The sequence below is a fragment of the Bos grunniens genome, chromosome 19 (genome assembly GCF_055505025.1).
Source record: "Bos grunniens cultivar Pamir isolate PY7600 chromosome 19, Bosgru_T2T1.0, whole genome shotgun sequence".
Taxonomy (NCBI): domain Eukaryota; kingdom Metazoa; phylum Chordata; class Mammalia; order Artiodactyla; family Bovidae; genus Bos; species Bos grunniens.
This window is the reverse complement of record NC_141183.1, coordinates 11,649,572-11,673,683: the sequence shown is the minus strand read 5'-3', so window position 1 is coordinate 11,673,683 and position 24,112 is coordinate 11,649,572. Positions and strand designations below refer to the sequence as shown.

Here is a 24,112-nt window from a genome sequence, read left to right as displayed (position 1 = left end):
GGCTGCATTGTGAGTCCTTGTCCTCAAAGAGCTGGAAGTTTAGCAGAGAAGGTAGAAGGTGCAAAGAGCTAACCCAAAGGCAGCGACTCAAATTGGGATCAAAGAGGAAGGCAGGAGGGGTGGCTGGGGAGGGAGGGCACTCTGCCTCCAGTGGGAGGTGAGGGTGCCGTGAGCAGAGATGTGCACACATGAAGGCAGTAACAGCAGAGACAATCCAGTGTACAAGAGCGCCTGTCTAGGGGAGGAGGCTCTTGGGGTGGGCTTCTTCAGAAACACTGCTCAGCCCCGCTACCCGAGTCTAGCACCAGGCAGGGGACCTTGTATGATGTGGCTCAGTGTGACCCTGAGGGATGGTGGTTTTAGGGCCTGTCAGGGATGATATCATTAATAGATCTATGCTACAGAAATATATCAGACGATTCAAATGAGTCCTAGGAATTGCAGCTGAGTTCTGGGTAATAGGGTGCAGCCCAGCAGCAAGACCTCTCCAGCGTGGAGGCAGCTCATTAGGCCTTGACCAAAATCAGCCCAGAGCAGAGCTGAAGGTCCCAGGGCGGGTGGGTGGGTGCACAGGAACCAACTGACTCTCTGATAAGCTTGAGCAGGTGGAGAATTAAATGGCGAGGTTGTTAGCCGACACTGTCTATCAGTTAATACAATTAGACGAGAAAGAGACTAAAGACGTAAAAATTATAAAGGTAGAAGCAAAACCATTAGAGTTTGCAAGTGATATGATTATATGCCTAGAGAGCCCAATGGAATAAATTAAATAGGACTAAGAAGAGAACTTAGTGAGGTTAAAGACTTTAACACACACAAATCAAAAGAAGCAACCGGTTAGAAGATAAATGTGAGGAAAAAAGATATATGCACCCCATTTATAAAAGAATCCTAAAACTGGAAATAAACTTGACCTGAAACATGAAAATCCTCTGTGAAGGAAACTTTAAGCATTCCTGGGAGTTCCCTGGCAGTCCAGTGGTTAGGGTGCCAAGCTCCACTGCAGAAGGCATGGGTTTGATCACTAGTCAGAGAACTGAGATTCTGCACGCCACCCACGAGGAGCAGCCAAAAAAAAAAAAAAAACATCCTGAAGAACACAAGAATCAACTTGAACGAGTGAAAGCATCCCTGTTCACTTACAGAAGGATTCATCATCATAAATATATCAGTGTTTCCTGAATTAATTTAAACTTTAATATAATCTCTCCAAAATCACCAGCAGGCTTTTTTGTCTGAAACTAGACATTTTCTAAACTTCCTATGGAGAAATAAATAGAAATAGCCAGGGAAATTTTGTGTAGGAAGAATAATGACAGGGAATTAATCCTACATATCTCAAAACTAACTGTGAAGGTTCAGTCCTAAAGAGCATTGTGGAGCTGGATTATGGACAAACTAGCCTCTTTAATATATAAAGAGCTCCTTGAAGTCAAGAAAAACACTAACAATCTAAAGGTCAGTGTACACAAACCAGCAGTTCACAGAAAGCAGAAAAAAATGGCCCTTAGATTTATGAAAATGCTCAATCTTTTTCCTAATAAGTGCACTGTAATACTACACTGAAATACCACTTTTCACTTCTCAGATTGGCAAAAATTCAAATATTTTACAATGTGCTCTGTTGTAAAAATACAAAACGGTAATATCTGTCAAAATTAGAAATGCGTTTACCCTTTGACCTAGCAGTGTTATGTTTGGGAGCACAGTTTACCAGCTTTATCTGCAGATGTATGAAATAGCATGTAGAAGTCTGTTAATGGCAGTAGTGTGAGTAATCACAAGGGACTGATTCAGATCACAGGTCCCGGCACCACAGGAGACTGGGTAAGTGAGCAGTGCTCCTCTGCAGTGGGATATTGGGCATTAGCTGTGAAGGTGGAGGAGGCTCTCTGTGAGCCCAAATGGCAAGACCTCCTAGGTGAGGAAATGCAAGAGGCAGAGCCAGGTAGGGGAGGTCCTGTGCTTAAGGAGAGAGCAGTTTGGTCTGTATATGCATATTTACTTACGTTTAGTCAAGAGAATATGTAAGAAACTAATAAGGCGATTAAACATAGTGGTGGACGAGTGTTTTTTTAAGCTTGCATTTAATTTCATATTAATTTTCATTTTGACCCAGATGTCACATTTTCTATGTTAAGATATGATATACTGACTCCTTGTACCTCTTACAGAGACAGGAGACGGAGGAAAACTTCTCATCCTATACCTTTCGGTGGCATATTGATTTTTGAGCCTTTAAATACACATGGACCACAGCCTTGTGTGACTCAATGAAACTGTGAGCCATGCCGTGTAGGGCCACCCAAGACCGACAGGTTGTGGTGGTGAGTTCTGACAAAATGTGGTCCACTGGAGAAGGGAATGGCAAACCACTTCAGTATTCTTGCCGTGAGAACTCTATGAACAGTATGAAAAGGCAAAAAGATAGGATGCTGAAAGATGAACTCCCCAGGTCGGTAGGTACCCAATATGCTACTGGAGATCAGTGGAGAAATAACTCCAGAAACGATGAAGACACAGAACCAAAGCAACAACAACACCCAGTTGTGGATGTGACTGGTGACAGAAGTAAAGTCCAATCCTGTAAAGAACAATATTGCATAGGAACCTGGAATGTTAGGTCCATGAATCAAGGTAAATTGGAAGTGGTCAAACAGGAGATGGCAAGAGTGAACATCGACATTTTAGGAATCAGTGAACTAAAATGGAATGGAACAGGTGAATTAAACTCAGATGACCATTATATTTACTGCTGTGGGCCAGAATCCCTTAGAAGAAATGGAATAACCCTCAGAGTCAACAAAAAGAGACTGAAATGCAGTACTTGGATGCAATCTCAAAAATGACAGAATGATCTCTGTTCATTTCCAAGGCAAACCGTTCAATATCACATTAACCCAAGTCTATTCCCCAACCAGAAGCTGAAGTTGAACCGTTCTATGAAGATCTACAAGACCTTCTAGAACTAACACCCAAAAAAGATGTCCTTTTCATTATAGGGGACTGGAATGCAAAAGTAGAAAGTCAAGAGATACCTGGAATAACAGGCACATTTAGCCCTGGAGTACAGAATGAAGCAGGGCAAAGGCTAAAAGACTTTTGTCAAGAGAACACACTGGTCATACCAAGTACGCTCTTACATCAACACAAGAGAAGACTCTACACATGGACCTCACAAGATCAATACCAAAATCAGATTGATTATGTTCTTTGCAGCCGAAGATGGAGAAGCTCTATACAGTCAGCAAAAACAAGACCGGGAGCTGACTGTGGCTCAGATCATGAACTCCTTATTGCAAAATTCAGACTTAAATTGAATAAAGTAGGGAAAACCACAGACCATTCAGGTATGACTTAAAAATCAAATCTCTTACGATTACACAGTGGAAGGGACAAACAGATCAAGGGGTTAGATCTGATAGACAAAGTGCCTGAAGAACTATGGACAGCGCTTCATGACACTGTACAGGAGGGAGTGATCAAGACCATCCCCAAGAAAAAGAAATGCAAAAAGGCAAAATGGTTGTTTGAGGAGACCTTACAAATAGCTGAGAAAAGAAGAGAAGCTAAAGGCAAAGAAGAAAAGGAAAGATATACCCATCTGAATGCAGAGTTCCAAAGAATAGCAAGGAGAGATGAGAAAGCCTTCCTTAGTGATCAATGCAAAGAAATAGAGGAAAATAATAGGATGGGAAAGACTAGAGATCTCTTCAAGAAAATTAGCGATACCAAGGGAACATTTCATGCAAAGATGGGTCCAGTAAAGGACAGAAGCAGTATGGACGTAACAGAAGCAGAAGATATCAAGAGGCGGCAACAGTACACGGAAGAACTGTACAAAAAGATCTCCATGACCCAGATAACCACAATGGTGTGATCACTCACCTAGAGCCAGACATCCTGGAATGCGAAGTCAAGTGGGCCTTAGGAGGCATCACTATGAACAAAGCTAGTGGAGGCAACGGAATTCCAGTTGAGCTATTTAAAATCCTAAAAGATGATGCTGTGAAAGCGCTGCTACTCAATATGCCAGCAAATTTGGGAAACTCAGCAGTGGCCACAGGACTGGAAAAGGTCAGTTTTCATTCCAGTCCCAAAGAAAGGCAGTGCCAAAGAATGCTCAAACTACTGCACAATTGCATTCATCCCCCATGCTAGCAAAGTAATGCTCAAAGTTCTCCAAGCCACACTTCAACAGCACGTGAACTGTGAACTTCCAGATGTTCAAACTGGATTCAGAAAAGGCAGAGGAACCAGAGATCAAATTGCCAACATCTGTTGGATCATAGAAAAAGCAAGAGTTCCAGAAAAACATCTACTTCTGCTTTATTGACCACACCAAAACCTTTGACTGTGTGGATCACAACAAACTGTGGAGAATTCTTCAAAAGCTGGGAATACCAGACCACCTTACCTGCCTCCTGAGAAATCTATATGCAGGTCAGGAAGCAACAGTTAAAACCAGACATGGACAATGGACTGGTTCCAAATTGGAAAAGGAGTACTTTTCTTTTTATCAAGGCTGTATATCGTCACCTTGTTCATTTAACTTATATGCAGAGTATATCATGTGAAATGCCAGGTTGGAAGAAGCATAAGCTGAAATCAAGGTTGCTGGGAGAAATATCAATAACCTCAGATATGCAGAAGACACCATCCTTATGGCAGAAAGAGAAGAGGAAGTAAAGAGCCTCTTGATGAAAGTAAAAGAGAGTAAAAAAGCTGGCTTAAACCTGAACATTAAAAAAACTAAGATTATGGCATCTGGTCCCATCATTTCATGGCAAATAGATGGGGAAACAATGGAAACAGTGACAGACTTTATTTTAGGGGGCTCCAAAATCACTGCAGATGGTGACTGCGGCCATGAAACTGAAAGACGCTTCTTGCTCCTTGGAAGAAAAGCTATGACCAACCTAGACAGCATATTAAAAAGCTGAGACATTACTTTGCCAACAAAGTCTGTCTAGTCAAAACTATGAATTTTTCCAGTAGTCGTGTATGGATGTAAGAGTTGGACCATAAAGAAAGCTGAGTGCAGAAGAACTGATGCTCTTGAACTGTGGTGCTGGAGAAGACTCTTGACAGTCCCTTGGACTGCAAGGAGATCCAGCCAGTGAATCCTAAAGGAAATCAACCCTGAATATTCATTGGAAGGAGTGATGCTGAAGCTCCAATACTTTGGACACTTGATGTGAAGAACTGACTCATTGGAAAAGACCCTGATGCTGGGAAAGATTGAAGGCGGGAGGAGAAGGGGACAACAAAGGATGAGATGGTTGAATGGCATCACTGACTCGATGGACATCAGTTTTAGCAAGCTCTGGGAGCTGGTGATGGACAGGAAAGCCTGGTGTGTTGCAGTCCATGGGGTTGCAAAGAGTCAGACACAGCTAAGCAACTGAACTGAACTGAGTGATATGAGTCATCTTTGGATGGAAGAGGAAGCTAACCTGCCTCTTTTTCAACTGTGAGCTGGAAGAGGGGAGATGGGAACAAGAAGGGATACAGGTACAGGAAGAGAGGCAGTGAACTGGGATGACATCACTGAAGCGAGAAGATTACAAGTTTTGAGACTGGGAAGGAGAACTAGCACAGATGTTGGGTGGGGGGAGGGAATGGTTACAGAAATAAAACTCTGCTAATCCCTGATCCACTTTTTACTCACACATGTTTCTTCTTGGGACCAGGACAGCTGGTACATACAATGAAGCTCTCTGTGTCCCCAAATCTCTATTTCCCTCACCTATACCAACATACAAAGTTTCTTCCAAATTCAGTGACATTGTGTCCTTGGAGTCCCCTGGTGGTGCTATAAATAAAAATTTATTAGCTGTAACTAGGGAAAGTCTGCCTGAATTACATATTAACTGTGTCTATGAAAAAAACCTCAATTAACTGGAATCTAGTTAACAGAAATATTTTGCTATCTCCCTTCTCTTGATCTTGTTAATGAGCAGAAATGATAACAAATTTGATGAAAGTAAAAGAAGAGAGTAAAAAAGCTGGCTTAAACCTCAACATTAAAAAAACAAAGATGATAGCAAACCCTTCGTTGGCCAAATGATATCTCTGCATGATGTATAATCTTTTTTAAATATATTGTTGACTCTGATTTGCTAAATTTTGATTTACAATTTTTGCATCTGTCTTCACCAAGGATACTGATTGTAGTTTTCTTAATCTGGCTTTTGGTATCAAGGCAAGGCAAATCTCATAGGATGATATGGGAAGATGCTTCTTTGCCATCTATATATTTCATTAACGATTGGGTAGAACTCAACAATGAAGCCATCTGAACCTGGAGCTTTCTTTGCAGGGAAGTTTTAAATCACAAATTGAATTTTAAAACTAGATACAGTGCTATTCAGATTATCTGTCTTCTTAAGGGAGCAGCTGTGTCATTCAAGGAGTTAATTTCATCAAAACTATCAAAAGCTCTGGCATCAAGTTCATAAATTCCTTCACTATAACTTCAACGTCTCCAGAACCTGTGATGCCACTTCTCTCACTCCTGATTTGGGGTTTTATGTCTTTTTTCTGTTTCCTTCTCAGTCTGAGTAGTTATTGATCTGCTCAAAGAATCTAGCCTTCGATTAAGTGGATTATCCCTACTGCTTTTCTGTTCTTTTTTGCACTGATCTCTGAAGTGATCTTTTTTAAAATTAATCAATTTGTTTATTTTTGGCTGCTCTGGGTCTTCACTGCTGCGCTCGGGCTTTCTCTAGTTGCAGCGAGCAGGGGCTACTCTTCGTTGCGGTATGAGGGCTTCTCATTGCGGTGGCTTCTCTTGTTGCAGAGCATGAACTCTAGAGCATGGGCTCAGTAGTTGCGGCACACGGGCTTAGCTGTTCCGTGGCATGTGGGATCTCTCCAGACCAGGGATCAAATCCGTGTCCCCTGCATTGGCAGGCGGGTTCTTAACCACTGGATCACCAGGGAAGTCCCCACAGTGATCTTTATTATTTCCTTTCTCTCACGGTGGCTCAGAGGTTAAAGCATCTGCCTCCGATGTGGGAGACCTGGGTTCGATCCCTGGGTCGGGAAGATCCCTGGAGAAGGAAATGGCAACCCACTCCAGTATTCTTGCCTGGAGAACCCCATGGACGAAGGAGCCTAGTAGGCCACAGTCCATGGGGTCGCAAAGAGTCAGACACGACTGAGCGACCTAACTAACTTTCTCCTACCTGCTACTGCTAAGTCGCTTCAGTCGTGTCCGACTCTGTGCGACCCCATAGACGGCGGCCCACCAGGTTCCCCCGTCCCTGGGATTCTCCAGGCAAGAACACTGGAGTGGGTTGCCATTTCTTTCTCCAGTGCATTAAAGTGAAAAGTGAAAGTGAAGTCGCTCAGTCATGTCTGACTCTTATGGACCCCATGGACTGCAGCCTACCAGGCTTCTCCATCCATGGGATTTTCCAGGCAAGAGTACTGGAGTGGGGTGCCATTGCCTTCTCTTTCTCCTACCTACTTTGGGTTTAATCTGCTTTTCTTTCACTAATATCAGGTCCTTTGACCATTTTTAAGTCAGGGTTTTTTTGAGTTGTAAGAGGTCCTTATATTTGACCCCTTAACAGATAGGTGAGTTGCAAATATTTTCTCCCATTCTAAAGGTTGTTTTTTTTTCATTTTGTTGACTGAGTTGCAAGTATTTTCTGCCATTCTAAAGGTTGTTTTTTTTTGCATTGTGTTGACTGTTTACTTTGTTATGCAAAAGATTCTAGTTTATGCAGCCCATTTACTTATTTTATACATAATACTTATAATTAGAAATAAATGACTTAACATATCTATGTTGCTTATAAGTTTATTTATATAACATTTATACATTAATATTATATATTTTATTTTATATATTTATATTGATTCTTAAAATTTTGTTTTATAATTGAAATATTATCATTATTTATTATGACAGAGGATGAAATGGTTGGATGGCATCACTGACTTGATGGTCATCAGTTTGAGCAAGCTCTGGGAGTTGGTGATGGACAGGGAAGCCTGGCATGCTGCAATCCACGGGGTCACAAAAAGTTGGACATGACTAGGTGACTGAACTGAATTGACCTGAATCATTTATTTAAAAGTACACAAGTCTCCAAGTGTCCTTGATTTTCTTATTATCTATTTTGAATTTGCATTTGATTCCACTATGGTTGTAGAATACACTGTGTAAGATTCCAGTTCCTTTAAATGTGTCTTGGTTTGTTCTATGACGCAGGACGAGGTCCATCATGGTGTACGCCCCTGGCACATGGAAAGAACGAGGGGTCTGCAGTCACATGAAGCACTGTCTGGCTGGTGGATGGCCCCGTTCAAGCACTTGAGAGAACCTCCTTGGTTCCACTTCTACTTGTTCTGTTGTTTACTGAGAAGAGAATGCTGGGACTTCCAGGTGTAATCATGGATTATTTACTGCCATCCCACACTTCCACCAGTTTTCAGCTTATGTGTTTTGAAATACTGTTATTAGGTGAATAAGCATTTAGACTGTACTGTTCTCGTGATGGGTGGACCCCTTTAGCATTAGCAAACAATTCTGCGTCCCTGGTAATATTCTCTGCTCTGAAACCTACTTTGACATATTAATAGGGGCATTCTCATCTTCTTTGCTTAGTGGTAACACATGTTTTTGCTTTTAATCTATTTGCATCTTATATTGAAAGTACATTTCTTTTAAGATCATATAATTTTCAAAAATCCAATCTGACAGTCTCTGCCCTATAATTGGGTATTTAGACTATTTACATTGTGATTATTTATATATATAAGGTTATGCTTTAATCTATTGTCTTGTTAACATTTGTGGTATTTATCTCATCCATTCTTTGTTTTCTTTCCCTCCTTTTCTTTTTTCTTTCATGTTATTTGTATATATTTATGATTTCATTTTATCTCCTCTGGTGGCTAACTGGCTACAGTTTAAAAATTTAGTGATAACTTCAAGGCTTATGGACTACATTTTATCACAGTTCACCTTCAGATGATATTTTATCACTTCAAAGAAGTATGAGAACCAAACAACAGTATTTCCTCAGTTTCTCTCCTCCCAACCTTTTTGCTATTGTTAGCATACATTTTACATATGTTACAGGCTCCACAGTACACTGTTATTATTTTTTGATCAAATAGTCAATTATCTTTTAAAGAGATTTAAAAGGCAAGGATAAAAAAAACACCACCACCCACACATTTATCTGTGGAGCACTCTTTTCTGGTGCTCTGAACTCCTTAGTGTCCATTCATGTTTCCTCCTGGTATTATTTTCCTTCTGCTTGAATGGCTTTCCCTAACATTTCTTGTACTGTGGATCTACTAGTGACGAATTCTTTCAGTTTTACATGTCTTTAAACGTCCTTATTTTGACTCCAAGCTATTTTCAGTGGGTTAATGTGAACTCTACGTTCAGTTTTTCTTCCAGGACCTTAAAGATGCAGTCCCATTGTTTTCCTGCTGTCATAGTTTCTGACAGGTGATCCACTATCATCCTTAGCTTCTCTGTTTCCTTTCTTATCGACTGCTTTTTAAGTTTAAATTTGTCGTTTTTTAAGCAATTTGATTATCAGGTGCCTTGGTGTAGTTTTCTTCATGTTTCTTGTGTTTGGGGTTTGTTGGGTTTCCTGGATCTGCAGGTTTATAGTTTTCATCAAATTTGAAAACTTCTCAGCCATTATTTCTTCAAATTTCTTTTCTGCCAGCCCCCTGTAGGGGCTCCCAGTACACATATATTCAGTCACCTGCAGTTGTCCCACAACTCAAGGATACGCCTTTAGTTTTATAAAAGGTTTTCTCACTGTGCTTCATCTTGGACAGTTTTTATTACCATGCCTTTAAGTTCACTAATTTTTCTTCTGCAATGTTTAATTGGTTGTTATCCCATACTTTCCATGTCACATATCAGAGTTTTCATTTCTAGAAGTTTGAGCTGGGTCCTTTTAATATCTTCCATGTCTCAATGGAGCTTTTTTATGTGGAAGAGACTTCTAATGACTTAATGTCCTTGACTGCTAATTTGAACATCTGTGAGAGTTCAGAATAAGTTTTGGTAGGCCAATTTCCCCCCTCTCATTACGGATCGTATTTTCCTGCTTCTTCACATGCGGTAATTTTTGATGTAGCAGTGAGTGTAGAGTAGCACCTTGTGTGGGTGATTTGGGAAGAGACCCTCGGGGGCTTCCTGATGGCTCAGGGGTAAAGAATCTGTCTGCAATGCAGGAGACACAGGGGTTGTGGGTTCGACCCCTGGGAAGATCCCCTGGAGGAGGAAATGGCAACCCACTTCAGTATTCCTGCCTGAAAAAATCCCATGGACAGAGGAGCCTGGTGGGCTACAGTTCACAGGGTGGCAATGGACACAACTAAGCACACGCCTCTGGGACCAGATTCCTTGGAGATAATCAGGGCACTGAGACCACAGGAAAGGGCTTTCCTAATGTGCTGTTAATAGATTTCCTTGTCCGGAGACACGCCTGCACATCGGTGCCCCCACAGGGTACACTGCCCACTTCAGTCAAATGGCACATGGTCCTTCAGAGCCTGGAATTCCCCTCCTTCCTTCTTCCCAGACTGAGCCTACTTTCTTTAAGGCTGAGGTAATTCCTGCTTCCTGAATCCTGTAGGAGCCCCTCACACAATGGCATGTAGTATGTGCTCAACATATGCTTGTGGGGTGAGCGGAGGTCACAGACTCACCCCTCAGCTGGGAATGCAGCCAGAGTGGGGCCCACACCTTCTCAACTCTTGGGGAAGAGCCCTGAGGGTGGGCAGCTCCCCAGAACAGGGACAGCTGAGAGTGCTGGGACACCTCGCCCGTGCCTCTGTACAGATTCATTCACCCCAAGGTGGGCATCCCTGTCACAAACAACTTGTCTTCTGACCCTCACTCATGGTGGCCATGTCAAGGCCTCACTCCAAGAGCTCTGAGCTTTGCGGGAGGCACACAACATGTGAGTACTCGGAGGCCAGATGCCAGCTGGGGAAGGGGGAAGCAAATTCCCAGAAACACATGGAACTTTAATCTCTCAGAAACTCGGACCAGGGTGATCATGAAAAGTAAACGACACTCAGTCTCAACTGGAAACGTTAAAAACGTCTCCTAGTGGGATGACTGCCTTTAAATAAACAGGTGCAACAAACTGGTTGAGGTGCTAAGCCACAGGACGGTCCCAGCACCTGCAGGCATTTACAAGAACACTGCAGGCTAGGGCATTTCCAGCTGGGCCCAGAAACAGCTCCTCAAGCATTATTAAACGTGTAATTCCTCCAGCATCAAGCAGACATGAACATAAGCACCGAGACAGCCTTAGAGCACTGCAGCATCTGTGCTTTCGACGAGCTCTCCCATGTTCGGTTCCAGAGACAACCAGGCCCCTGGAGACAAATGTGACCAAGAGGCAGTTTCAAACCAGATCCCTTGTTCTGAAATAAGATGACCAACTTCAAATTCCATGAGAATTCAGCAGCAAAGTGCGGTTCTGAAGGGTCATCTACTTTCACATAAAGAAAAAAGATTAAAGCAGAAATAGACACTCTGAAGACTAAAAATAAAGATACTCTCTATTTCCAGGTGCTAAACGCTACTCAAATCCTGGTGAGTACGAACTGCAGTTGACTGAACGTGTTCTGGAGCACTGGTGGCCCTGAGAAGCAGGTTCAGGTGGCCGACCATCACCCTTGTGGGCTCGGGGAGAAGGGGACATCTTTTCTGCCCCTCTCCCCACACTGGGCTTCATGTCGCAGTCGTCTCGCCCTTTGATGCATCCAGAACCTCTGCACATGGTCCCTAATGGCAAGAACAGTGCCAGTGAACTTCTCAACACATGATATAGATGACAAAGGTATTGAAGTGGGAGAGAAACAAGGTTCTGAAGTAACGTCCCCAGAAAAGCCCTCTTCTTTACGTGGTAGCTTGGCTCTTCAGTTAAATTTGATGAAGGGCAAAGTAGAAGTGACCAACTGATACAGTTTCCTGAGCCCCAAGGCCAGGCTTTCAGATCGGCAACAAAAGGCTTTAGTACAGCGGAGGCAGGCTGGGTAGGAATGAAGTTTTATCACTACTCCCTTCACACTAAAATTTCTAAAACTGCTTTACATACTGTGTGAACTACACACACACTGTGGTCCTGATCTCTGCAACCACACTGTAGGAAGCGTTATTACCACAACTTTACAGAGACGCATGTGATGGCTGGGGGAGGTGAAAATGGCTGGCTTAAGCAATCAATGGGAACAGGCTGCATCACCAGTGGTCCCGTGAATGCTCCCTGCACCGCCCCCCACCCCCGGCCACTGTCACATGACCAGCCCTCCCGCCACACAGGTTCAAACTCGAGAACCCACCTGGCCCTCCTGTCACCTTGGCATCCCTACCCTGGCTCTTCCTGACCACTGGTTTTCACCTACATGGCCACCCCCACTCCCTCTGGATGTGAATTCATGAGCAGCTGGGTCAGTGGCCCCCTCCCACCTGGGTTAACGTTATAATCTCTGTGACACTGAGGCACACAAATGCAGCCCTGCCCATAAGATTTCCCCACTTTTTGAAAAGTCACCCTTGTGATAGGCAGGTGTGTGTATTCACAGCAGAGGATTTGGTCGCCAGTGGACAGTGCTGAGGGCAGGGACAGCTGAGCTTTGCAATACCTTTGGCCTTCAGCACGATTCTGAGTACAAGGTCCTGCCAAGGACTTCAGCAGCAGACATGTGACTGCAGGCCCGCAGGCATGAGGACAGGGGTGGGAAGGTGCTTGCTGGGAGTAGAGCTGGAGACGTGGGCTGGGCAGTCATGGCTGAGAAGTGACTAGCACTATGGCCCAAGCCTTACAGGTGACAGCTGGGGCCTCCATGGGACTGTTGCTAGGGTCAGGGCAGGGGAAGGAAAAGCATCAGTTGGTTGGGGAGACCAGTCAACAAGGAATCGGGCAGGGTCACTGGCTGGAGGGGTGGTTATGGGTGGGGAAGGGGCAGTGCACAGAGACAACAGGTGAGCCGAGGGCCAGTGTGACAGACCACGACTGGGCCAAGGGGAAGCAATGCCTTTCCTGGGAGGGAGGGAGGCCATGGAAGGCATGAGGCCAGGAGGAGGGAGCGTGGATAGCAGTGCCAGGCCCCCCGACCTGCTCTCAGCAGCTCTCCTGTGGCAGTGGGGGGACACAGATATTACTCACACTGTCCACGGCAAGGATCTTGGCCCAGATGAAGACAAGGAGAGGCCGCAGCTCCCTGGCTGAGCTCTGGAGCAGCTTTAGCACATAGGGGAAGATGCCCACAGACAGCGCCTGTGAAAGAGAGCATGTGAGCCCCACGCTGGAGGGAGCAAAGCATGTGGCGCCCTCAGCATGGACAGAGAACTGGGAGGGGCAGGGCTGTCCTCCCTGACCTCCGATTCTTCTCCTGGAAGCGACCCAGGCCTGCCTGCTTGGGCTGCACCAGTACATGCAGACCACAAGGTAAGAGACACGCCAAGCCTCCACCCCAGTCTCCCCATGTTGAGTCACACATGGCCTCCCTGCTGGCTCCTGGGAGTGGAAGTGGGCCAGTGAGGAGAGCTCGTGCAGTCTTCCTAACTTTTAGGTTTTCCCTCTTCTCCTTCTTGCTGAACTATCAATTATCACTCTTGGTTGACAGTATATAATGAAACAACTTACATACATCAACGGAGGTAAAACAACATGCTGAGCTCTCGTGTGCCCTTCACCCAGCTTCAACGCTGTCAAACCACAGGGTGTGGCATCCTGGCTGGCCCCGCCCACTGTCCTCTCCTGAATATTCTGAAGCCCCCACTTAGGTATCACACAGTGTCATTTGTAAACACTTAAGTGTTTCTCTCCAAAAAATAAAGTCTCCTTTATGAAAATATGACCACATACTATTACCACACCTAGAAAATGAACAGTCACAATTATTTTTTAATAATATAAAACATTCAGTTCATGTAAACTTTCTGTTTCTTGAATTTTAATTTTTCAAATTCCAACTTTCAAACTTTCATTTGCAAACAGAGCCCCATAAGGTCCACACTCTGCAGCTGGTGGTGGGTCTCCTGAATCCCCTTTTATCTCTAGGTCCCTCTTGATCTCTTTCCCTGGTGATATGTGTGGTGGAAAAATGGGTCACTTTTGACTCTATTTTTTTCAGTGTTTTGTTTCTACTTCTCCGTAGAATGAATGACTGTAAAGTGCTTCAGAGTTGTGCCTAAAACCAGAGTGAAAGGACAGTGAGTGAGGCTTCACAGGCTGCTTCCAGGAGAACAGGCACCACGTGTGGCTCCCAGCCCAGAGGCTGCCAGCTTCCTGGTGTGACAGGGGCGAGCCCCTCCCTAGAGAATGTTCTTAAAGGACACCTTCTGTCCCACAAAGGTGACGCCTAACAGCGGATGGGAAAGGGCCCCCCACAACATGACAATGAAGGTGCAAAGAGAGGTCCATGGGGGCCTTGCGGATTTAATGGCCACCCCCACAGTCACGCTTGGCTGCATGGCCAAGGACCCTTGATTCCTCAGTTGGTGCCCCCTTGACTCCTCCCCTGCTGATGCAGGAAGCACGCACCAGGCTCACTGCCCAGGGGCCCAGGTCCAGAAATCTTCCCAGCAAGTCCAGGGCTCTCAGCCGGTGCACTTGGCTCAGCAGCACCTGGAAGGGAGAAGAGGCAGCGTCACTGCAAGGTACCCCACATGACCCTGGGTGAGCATCCCCAGGAGCTGTTTACCCGGGTTGGCGGGAGCCCCTTTCTCCACGGCTCACACCTTACTCAGGCTGGGAACACTCCATTTCTTGGCCGCGGTCAAGTCCACCCATCCTACCCTTCCAGTCAGCCTCCTGCCAGCCTGTTGCCCACAGCGAGCACAGTGGGCGGGCCCCTCTGCTGCTCTTCTGAAGAAAAGCTGAAGCCCTTAGCTTGGTCTGCAGGTCCAGCCGGCTCTGGAGCGTAACGCGCGTAAATGATGTGCGCACTGTAGGAACTATTAGAACAGACACTTTCTAATGGTGTTTAAGAAAATATTCACTGATAACACTGGTCCGTTCACTCCTAGATGCTGTTCTCTAGGTATAATGTCCTGTTTGTTCTAAATTCAATGATACTATTGTATTTCTCATCTCCTTGATGAGTAAATGAGGCACTGTCAGTCTTACTCCACAACCCTAGATATGTTTGATCATATCATTGCCAATGGCAGTATAGAAGTGCATTTCTGTAAATGTGCATAATTCATTTAAATAATCTCCCTGTTGCTAGATTTTTAAATTATTAATACATTTTTGTTACTGTAAAAATGCTATGATAAAAATACTAACAGGTACATCTCTGCACATTTATATGGTTTCCTCCCCACCTTCCTCCTAGGATAAACCTGAGAAGTAAAATTAGAGGGTCAGAGCACCCACATTTATATCACCAGATTGTCCTCCAGCTGAACAAACTTGCCCATCTGCCCACCTGCCAAGCCTCAGCTGGTTACCAGGCAGCAGGACATATTTGCTCTGGTACTCACAGGTTACGCAGGCTTGGGCACATAACTTCTCTGAACTTTAATTTCCTAATTCATAACACAAGACTCAACCATGAGGGATTTATTAAATATCAAATTAAAAGCTCCCAGGAAAATATTAGCCCATGTTACACTATTTGCCAACATGACAGTTAATAATAAAATGCTCTTTTAATTTGAATTTCCTTGATTACAAGTGAGGATGAATATTTTTTCATAGGTTAATTGGCTATTTCTCTAGTAAACCAGCCAGGTATGTCCTTATTTTCCTACTTAAATGTTTTACTTTTTTCTTTTTCATATGAAAGGATTCTTTTTAAATGAAAAAGAACAACCTCAGCCACATGTTTTTCTTTTGTCCTGTGGTATATCAAAGTTTTGAGCTTTAATGGAGTCATTTATATTGACTTCTCTCATGGTGTTAACATGGGGATTATGTGTACAGAGTCCTGTGATGCAGGGCCCTTCTGCCCACCACTGTTCCCAGCCATCAGGTATGGGGCACCTACTGTGTTCCCAGCCATCCAAAGTGGGTATGGGGTACCTACTGTGTGCGGACACAGTGCTGGGGGTGACTGGGAACAGCAGGAGCCTTCCTGTCACAGCAGGGCCCAGAGACAGACATTCCGCATCCACACCGCAATAACCACTGTGATGGTGAACAGATGACTGGGGGCGGCCGCTCCCTACTCGGGGTCTGAAGGCTCTCCCTCCCAGTGGGCGAAGTGTGGGGTTCCTGGGCTTCAGGCAGAGGGGCTGGTGAAGCAGGGTGTCTGAGAGGAAGCGGGGTGTCTGAGGGAGGCAGGCAGGCAGGCTGACAGGGAGGCTCCAGAGCCAGCTGGACCTGCAGACCAAGCTAAGGGCTTCAGCTTTTCTTCAGAAGAGCAGCAGAGGGGCCCGCCCACTGTGCTCGCTGTGGGCAACAGGCTGGCAGGAGGCTGACTGGAAGGATAGGATGGGTGGACTTGACCACGGCCAAGACTGATGGGGAGAAATAGATTCCAAGACAGCCGGCAGGCACGACCCAGAGCCTGCTGGTGGAGGGGGAAGGTGGGTGAGGGAAAGGAGCCGCTGGAAGATAAGGTTTGGGATGAGGCAAGAGAAAAGACAGGGCAGGATAGGCCAGCCAGCCTGGGGCGGTCTGCCAAGGGGGAAGCTGGGTGGAGGAACTGGTGAGGGACGGGACAGGAGGCAGGAGAGGGGACAGGAGGTTTGAACCATGTACCTGCTGCGGGGGGCGGGCAGGATCAGCAGCAGGACTCAGGAAGCAGACCCTCTGGCTGCAGGGATGTGGCCAGTGGTGGAGGGACTGAACAGGGGTGAGGAAATGGTGCCACCAGAGCAGTGGTGTGAGGGGCGCCCCTCTGAGGGGCAAACACGAGCAGGTGGGAAGAGGCTGAGGGTGCAGGAGGGTCAGCAGGTAGGGGACAGAGGAGGTAGCGAGAGAGGCTGGAGGGAGTGGAAAGAGGGGAGGGGGTCCCGGCAGCACGAGGCTCCCGAGGAGTGGTTTTTGATAGGGATGCTGGGGAGCTTCCCTACATGGGAGTGTGGCCCGTGGCTGCAGGGGAGCTGAGAGCAGGCATGTCCACCTGGCAGGCAGCCCAGGGGTCAGGGAGGTGGAGGTGGCTGGGTTCAGCCACTGAAATGTCATCTCCCATTGGTTTGAAGCCTGTTTCCACATCACTCTTTTGAGATGGATGCTCAAGTGGTTCGTTTAATGTTTGGAGAAATTAAGATTCTCTGATAAAGAAGCTGTTGGGAGAGGTTATGTGGGGGCTGCTCACAGGGGCCTATCTGAACAGGACCTGATCCCTCTGCATGTTTAACTCGTGGGTTATCATGTGCCACCATGGCAGAAAGGCAGCCGTGGAGGGCAAGGTTAGACGGTGGTAAGGTGTGGGATTTGGAGTCAGGCTGACCTGACTCTTTTACTTCCTGACAGTGTGGCTTAAACCACTACCTTTGGACACTTCTGTTTCATCATCGAGAAGAATGGAGATGATAACATGTAATTTCCAGAATTAAATGAGATGCAGCCTGTCTGGTGTGATGATTGTTACCGTTTCTGTGATGTTACAGCGTGATGACCGTTATGCTCAGCACAGGATGGCTCCACCTCTCAGAAGAGATTTGATTGACTATTTATTTATTTGTTTATTACTGTGCTGGGCGGCTTATGGGACCTTAGTTCCCTGACCAGAGACTGAACATGGGCTCTGGCAGTGAAAGCGCCAAGTGCCAACCCTTAGAGCGCCAGGGCATTCCCTCTTTTGTTTTTTAAAGAAAATGGAACCACCAGAGGTTCAAGTTTCTAGGGCAAGCAGAACCTTTCATTTATTAGGTTTGTGAAATAAGGTGTAATTCATCAAAAATCAAAGACATGAGACACATCTAGCACTTGTAAAGATTCTGTTTTCTGATTCCCTTTGTTATTTAAAACACTGTCAACTTGAATAAAGCTCTGGGTTTTCAAGTAAATAGCAGCAATTTGCAGTGGAAGAAATGGCAATGTGGGCCAAGAAACCTAATGCATGGGTAGTTTGTATTGCTTATTTCTCATGTGCACTAACCAGCAGTAAAAAGTCTCCATTGCAACGTCTTATTTACAGATGGCAAAAGCAAAATGGAAATCGTCACCGTCACCGCTGCAACTCCATCTCTTCCGACTCTGCTGTCCACAGTGATGAAGCACACATTAGAGCACCAATAGACAGCTCACTTGTCTCAGAGACTCAAAGACCATCAGCAATGCAGGATTTTGTGCTGTGGGTATTGATGTTTTGTTGGAAAATAAATGGCATCAATAACGAGCCCTGGGGAAAATGTCAGGTACTGGCTTTTCTAAACATTACCCCTTCCTTCCGCTGATTTACATTTTAAAACAAAATTGAGGGCCAATATAAATTAAAATTACTTAAAAAAAAAAGAACTGGCTTTTGTTTGTTTGTATTTGCACTTAAAAAATAAAAATTCCTGTTTCAATGTGCTTCAGGTCCTGGGGAAATTACAGAGATAAATGTCGGTGAACTAAATGAGTTACTGGGATTTCTTTCTGTCTGTGGCAATCCAAACTAAAGATTGGTGGTGGTGACATCAACACTGAAACTAAAACAGAGCTGCTAGGGCAACTGCTTTTCATGCACCTTGTACACAAAAGGCACACTCAGGCTTCTGGGCTGGGACCACGGGCTCAAGCTGGTTATGAAAATCCAGATTCTCAAGCTCTAGTTCTGGCCTGGTGCACCCGGGAATCTGATGATCAGAGATCCTGGAGCCACCAATGTAGGTAATATGTGTAGTAATAACAGTCCACTTACTATCCTGCTGCCATCCAATAATAATGCTGTACTTTCAGACCAAAAATTCTCTTTGTAGATGATGCCATGAAAGCCAAGAGGGTTTCCTAATGAAATGCCCATACTGACTTTGTGGAAAGGTCCTAACACGGAATCTTGTAAAATTCCTCTCTTTCCTCTCTTTTCCATGACACTAATTCTTCCTACTCTAACTTGGGCTTGTTTGTACACGGGCCACCAGGGAGGGCAGACAGTGATGTCGAGTCCAGGCAGGGTTGTCAGACCATGAGACCACAGGCCAGGCCTTGTGGTGTGGCAGGGCTCGAGAATCTTCCTTGCCATCCTTCTTGATTTATATTTTTAAAAGGTGAAAAAGGATGTCAGGGCTGGTCAGGAAAAGTGTAGACTCATGCTTACATCTACACAAGGGGCTGCAGACCCACTGCCCTGCGGGACAGTTCATTTCACTCTGATGGTCCTCAGTGACTGCCTCTGAACTTCCGGGTGGACAAAACGCTTGCTGGTAGTGGAAAAATAGCAGGGACGGAAAAGCTGTGATGTCTCTGTATTAAAATTCTCTCTCAAAATGTTGAAATAAGTACATACATGTACAGGATGTGCTGACAGTGTTTCAAATTATTAGGGAAACGCCAAATTATGTTGAGATGACTAGATAATTATCTGGAGGAAAGGTGGATTAAAAACAAATAAAACAAAATAAAATTCTCTTTCTTTTCAGCAACATTTCTGAATTGCCAAGGTTCTGGGGATAAGTGATAGATGATGGGGCCGGGGTTCTGGCAAAATAACTGAATTAAAGAGAACGAAGCGGATAGATACCACAGGCTGCCCCAAATGAAGCGAGGGCTCCTTTGCACTGTGTTGGGTTTTCTTGTTAAGTCAAGGTTACTGCACTGATCCAGGCGGGGCATAGCCCAGACAGAACCCCCAGAATGATGAGGAAACTATGATTTAAGTTTGATGGAAAGATTGCACACAAGATGCCCCTTTTCTTTCAGTTATTCCCTCATTTTGGTATTAGCAAGTTGGGTCTTCTCTTTTCCTGGGGGAATGTGGGTTGTAAATGGGACATTAAAGAAAAAGTCAACAGGGGGCCGTTTACAACAAGGTTGTTTGCCTGGCTGGTTGCAGAGTGCTGGGCAGTGTGTCCCTGCTTGGAAAGGTTTTATCCATCCCATTACTGAAACAATGGGAAGGTCAGTGGAGACTGGCCACAGTCTCCTCTTATGAAAATTTGGGGGACCCTAGTTGCTGGGGAGCTCAGCACACCCAATCAGCCACTGCCATCCCAAAGCCCTGCCCGTTGGCCTTCCACTTGATGAGAACTCGTGGGCTCCTGCCAAATAGACAGTGTTCTTTGTTGTGTTGTTATTGTTGCTTTTTTTGGTTTTGTTTTGAAAATCTGTTGATAGCTTACCCTGAGAACTCAGGATAGTCTTAAACTAATCTAGAAGCACACATGAGGAATACCAATAATTTCTGCATTCTTTTCATAATGTCAGAAAAGCAGCAGCCATAATACATTAAAAGCACCAAAATATCTCCAGGGAAGGATCCTGGCCAACAGCCTACCCCAGCTGATTATCAAGCCGCGAGGACAGGCTGTGTGTTGGCGTTTCACAACTGTACACCCTGCTCTCACTGCTCGCTGTCTGGGTCCTGCACACAGTCCTGAGTCCGCTGAGATGTCAGTTCTGTCGCAGGCAGACCACTTTCGCAGGCCACCATGCAGTAGGCACAGAGCAGGAGAGCAGACCATGTGGGGAGGGGGGCCGCCACACTCCACGTGGGCCAGAAATCAGCTCAGAACACATGCCTGGGCCAGTGAAGACAGACAGGGCTTCTGTGTGATGTGCTCAGTGGCCTGGTGAGAAAGTGGAGCCCTCCTTGTGGGGAGGAGGGGCAAAGCCTTGTCCTCAGGCAGGTGGATGATTAGGCAAAGCAACCTAAGCAGCTTTCTGGGGGAGGAGGTGATGGTCCTCCCAGCCAGCTCTCAGAATTTAAGACCCTGCTTCCTAACTGGGTGCAGATGTAAATGCCCACCCCTTTCTGCTGCGGCCCGGCCCCTCCCACAACTGCCCACAGTTCTTACCCAAGGTTCAACTGCCCCATCACCACTGTACACAACTTTTTCCAGGGCCTAAAGTGAATTATCAGGCCTTGGTGTCTATACTGACAGTGGTTTTAAATCTCATTTGACACTAAGAGTAAAACAGCCCTCCTTACATCACAGTCTGGTCCCTACACCTGCCCCATAAATACACATTAACTGAAACAAAAGTTCTGTGAAAACTCCTACCTGTGATGAACTTTGGTATTTTGCCATCTCAGTAACCCAAAACTTAGCTGGGTGAGACCCACAGAACTGACCTCCCAAACCATTCGCGGGGCACCAACTGCCGCGAGAATAGTGACACAAGGTACGTGGTGACTGAACTTGACAGCCCACAGCACCCTCAGGCACAGCCCCCCGGAAACGACCAACGCACAGGTGCTGACGGCCTGTGTGTGTAATCGGCTCAGTCTCTCCCCTTTTCTCTGCGGCTGATTTGCATCTCACATCCTTCCAAAGAGAAGGGATGCTGACACCACGAACAGTGCCGGAGCACAGCACACTGACAGCAGCTCTGGGGGCAGACGAGAGAGCAGCTGACGACCCAGATCAGTGTTTAATTGAGGGAGGGGGCAGTGATTTCGCCAGGGGAGCCATGGAAGAGCAAGGACTCATCAGCTACAAAGCATGGGGGCTGTCACACACACTCACACATATTCAGCCCCAATAAACCAGTCCCCTCACTGGGAGGCTGCGGGGTTCTCTGGCTCCCTCCCTGGGCCAATCTGGTCCACCTGCAGACACTCACCTGTAAGACAATAGGAAGCTGCTCAGGTGGGTTCCTGTTCTCCACACCCATGGTGAGCCACACCTGGAAGGCGGTCAGCTGCTCAGCAAAGAAGGGGCTGTGCTGTGAGACAAGCAAGATGGGTTAGTCAGGGACCCCCTTCTTCACCCGGCTCTGCCTAAACATACCCCCCACCATCAACTCAGTCATGTGTCTTTGTGAGGCCCCAACTCCGCCCGGCTACCACTTAGGCGAAAGTCCGCAGATCCAGGCCATGGCAGAGGAAGCAGTGAGATGCAGTCAGGCTGGGATGTTTCATACAGCAGAGTCAGAGGACTCACGGACAGACTGGGTGTGGGTAAGAGAAGGGTTGTGGTAAGGTTAACGCTGGGGCTCAGGCCTAAACAGGCTTCCCTGGTGGCTCAGTTGGTAAAGAATTCCCCTGCAGTGCAGGAGACCTGAGTTCCCCTGGGTGGGCAAGCTCCCCTGGAGAAGGAAATAGCAATCCACTCCAGCATTCTTGCCTGGGAAATCCCATGAGCAGAGGAGCTTGGTAGGGTACAGTCCATGGAATGTCAAGAGTTAGAGACAACTTAGTGACTAAACTGCCACCACCTCAGGTCTAAACACCAGGAAATGGGGTCCCATAACCTTAGGTGACTTGGTGACTAAACCACCACCACCACAGGTCTAAACACTAGGAAATGGGGTCCTGTGACCTGAAGTGGGAAGACCAAAAGAAGCATGTTTCGGAGAAGCACGTGGAGAACTCAACCTAGAGATGCATTGTGTTTAAGGCGCCTCCTGGACACCCAAGTAAGACATCAGGGGGTGGGGTGGGAGGGGGAGAATGGCCTTCATGAGCCTGCAGTTCAGGAGACGGGTCTGGGCTGGAGAGACAGATCTCGTTTATAACGTGAGAAAGAGTGGGGACCCCGGGCTGAGCCCTGGAGCACCCCAAGAGCAAGAGGCCAAGGAGGTGGAGACACTAGGGCAAGGCCAGTAGAGGGAGCAGGAGCAGGCAGCAGCCAGGATGCCAGGGAAGAGTGATTTAGCTGAAGGCTGTGGTTGGCACCAGCATGTCATGATGTTGAGGGTCAGGCAGGACCAAGGTCCAGGGCTGACCATGACATGAGGGCCCTGGAGACTGACTACTAAGAATGTTCTGGGGGGGCTGTGGTAGTGGGCAGAAGGACAACTGGACTAGGTTCAAACAGAAGGGAAGATGATTTAGAGACTCAAGAATAGTTTTTTGCAGGAATCTGGCTGCAAAGGGGAAGGGATCGGATAGGATCATGTGACCAGGCATTTCTTTCTAAAGGTGGGAGAAAAGGGCATATTTTGTAAGAGGGGGAATTGCTGATGGAGAAGAAGGTACTGGGCGAGAGCCCTGGCAGGTAGGCACCAGGGAGCAGGAGCCCTCCGGGAGGGACACAGATAGGAGGGGATGTAGGGATGAAATGGGCGTGGAGGGACTCAGAGGCTCTCTCTATTGCTCCTGTTTCTCAGCGAGGTGGGAAAGGCAGCAGATGCCGTGGATGGAGGGCAGAGAGGGGACAGGAAGGAATGAAGGAGACATATCTGGGCAGCTGCTAGGCAGCGTCTAAGGCCCCTGGAGGGCAGTGACAAAAGCAGGTTACAGTGGGCTTCCCCAGCCTGGCAACAGGGGTGCGGAGGGTGGCTTGTCCTCTCGAAAGCCCTGCAGAGGGGATGACTTTGGTGGTGATGACAGGGACCAGGGAAACCTCAGATTAGCGGCTCAGGTAGGAGGGGGCCTAGGCCCTCGGAAGGTCTCTGAGAACCAAGAGGCCAAGCGGTAGGACTGCTGGGTTTTCTGTATTACACGGTCATCCCCACTTAATACGCAGCTCTATCGTCTGTGAGCCCCAAACAGAATTTCAAATCTCTGCCTCCCACCCACTCTGCCCACACTGTTCCCCAGAGGGAGAGGAAGGGTGGATGGGAAGGCAGGGATGTGGGTTCTGACCCCAGGTTCTGGCACATGTGGACATGTGCTCGTAGAGGACTCCAAGTGGTGAGGTGGGCTCAGTGAGGCTGGGAGCCAGACTGGGGCGCTCCTGCCATGCCCTCTGTAGAGGGGCCTGGGGCTCAGAGCTGTGGTGCCCCTTGTAAAGAAGTCAATGTCGTGTGAGAATTGGGCAGAGAAATTTCACACTCAGGAATTCATGTTCTTGCAAAGTCAGGATACATGAAGTTACTCAAATTTGGAGGGCAACCTGGGGATTGGAATGGAGCCCCCAACGTGATATTCCTGTTAAGTGTGAGTTATTCACAGATTGGTTTAAAAACAATAGTCCTGTTAGGTGCCCCCTCCCCAGCTGTACTGAGTGAGGGGGACCTTCAGTCTGGGAAGGGGAGTTGGGAAACTCAGGTAATTCCACCTCTCCCCCTTTCCTGCACTTTGGTTTTACCCTGTGGATACAAACATGTGGTTCACTGCTGCA

The 24,112-nt window shown here is 46.6% G+C and overlaps 1 protein-coding gene across 2 annotated transcripts in view; it reads right to left on the bottom strand.

Annotated features, from left to right (window-relative positions):
• Positions 1-24,112, bottom strand: part of RPTOR (regulatory associated protein of MTOR complex 1) — a 324,607-nt gene that overhangs the window by 64,804 nt on the left and 235,691 nt on the right. For both annotated transcript variants that reach the window (XM_086356543.1, XM_086356544.1), the window contains exons 11-13: positions 21,669-21,770; positions 14,550-14,633; positions 13,170-13,280 (exon numbers count right to left, since the gene is read on the bottom strand). In XM_086356543.1, the coding sequence (XP_086212669.1) occupies positions 13,170-13,280; positions 14,550-14,633; positions 21,669-21,770 (297 nt within the window). The remainder of the gene's footprint in view (positions 1-13,169; positions 13,281-14,549; positions 14,634-21,668; positions 21,771-24,112) is intronic.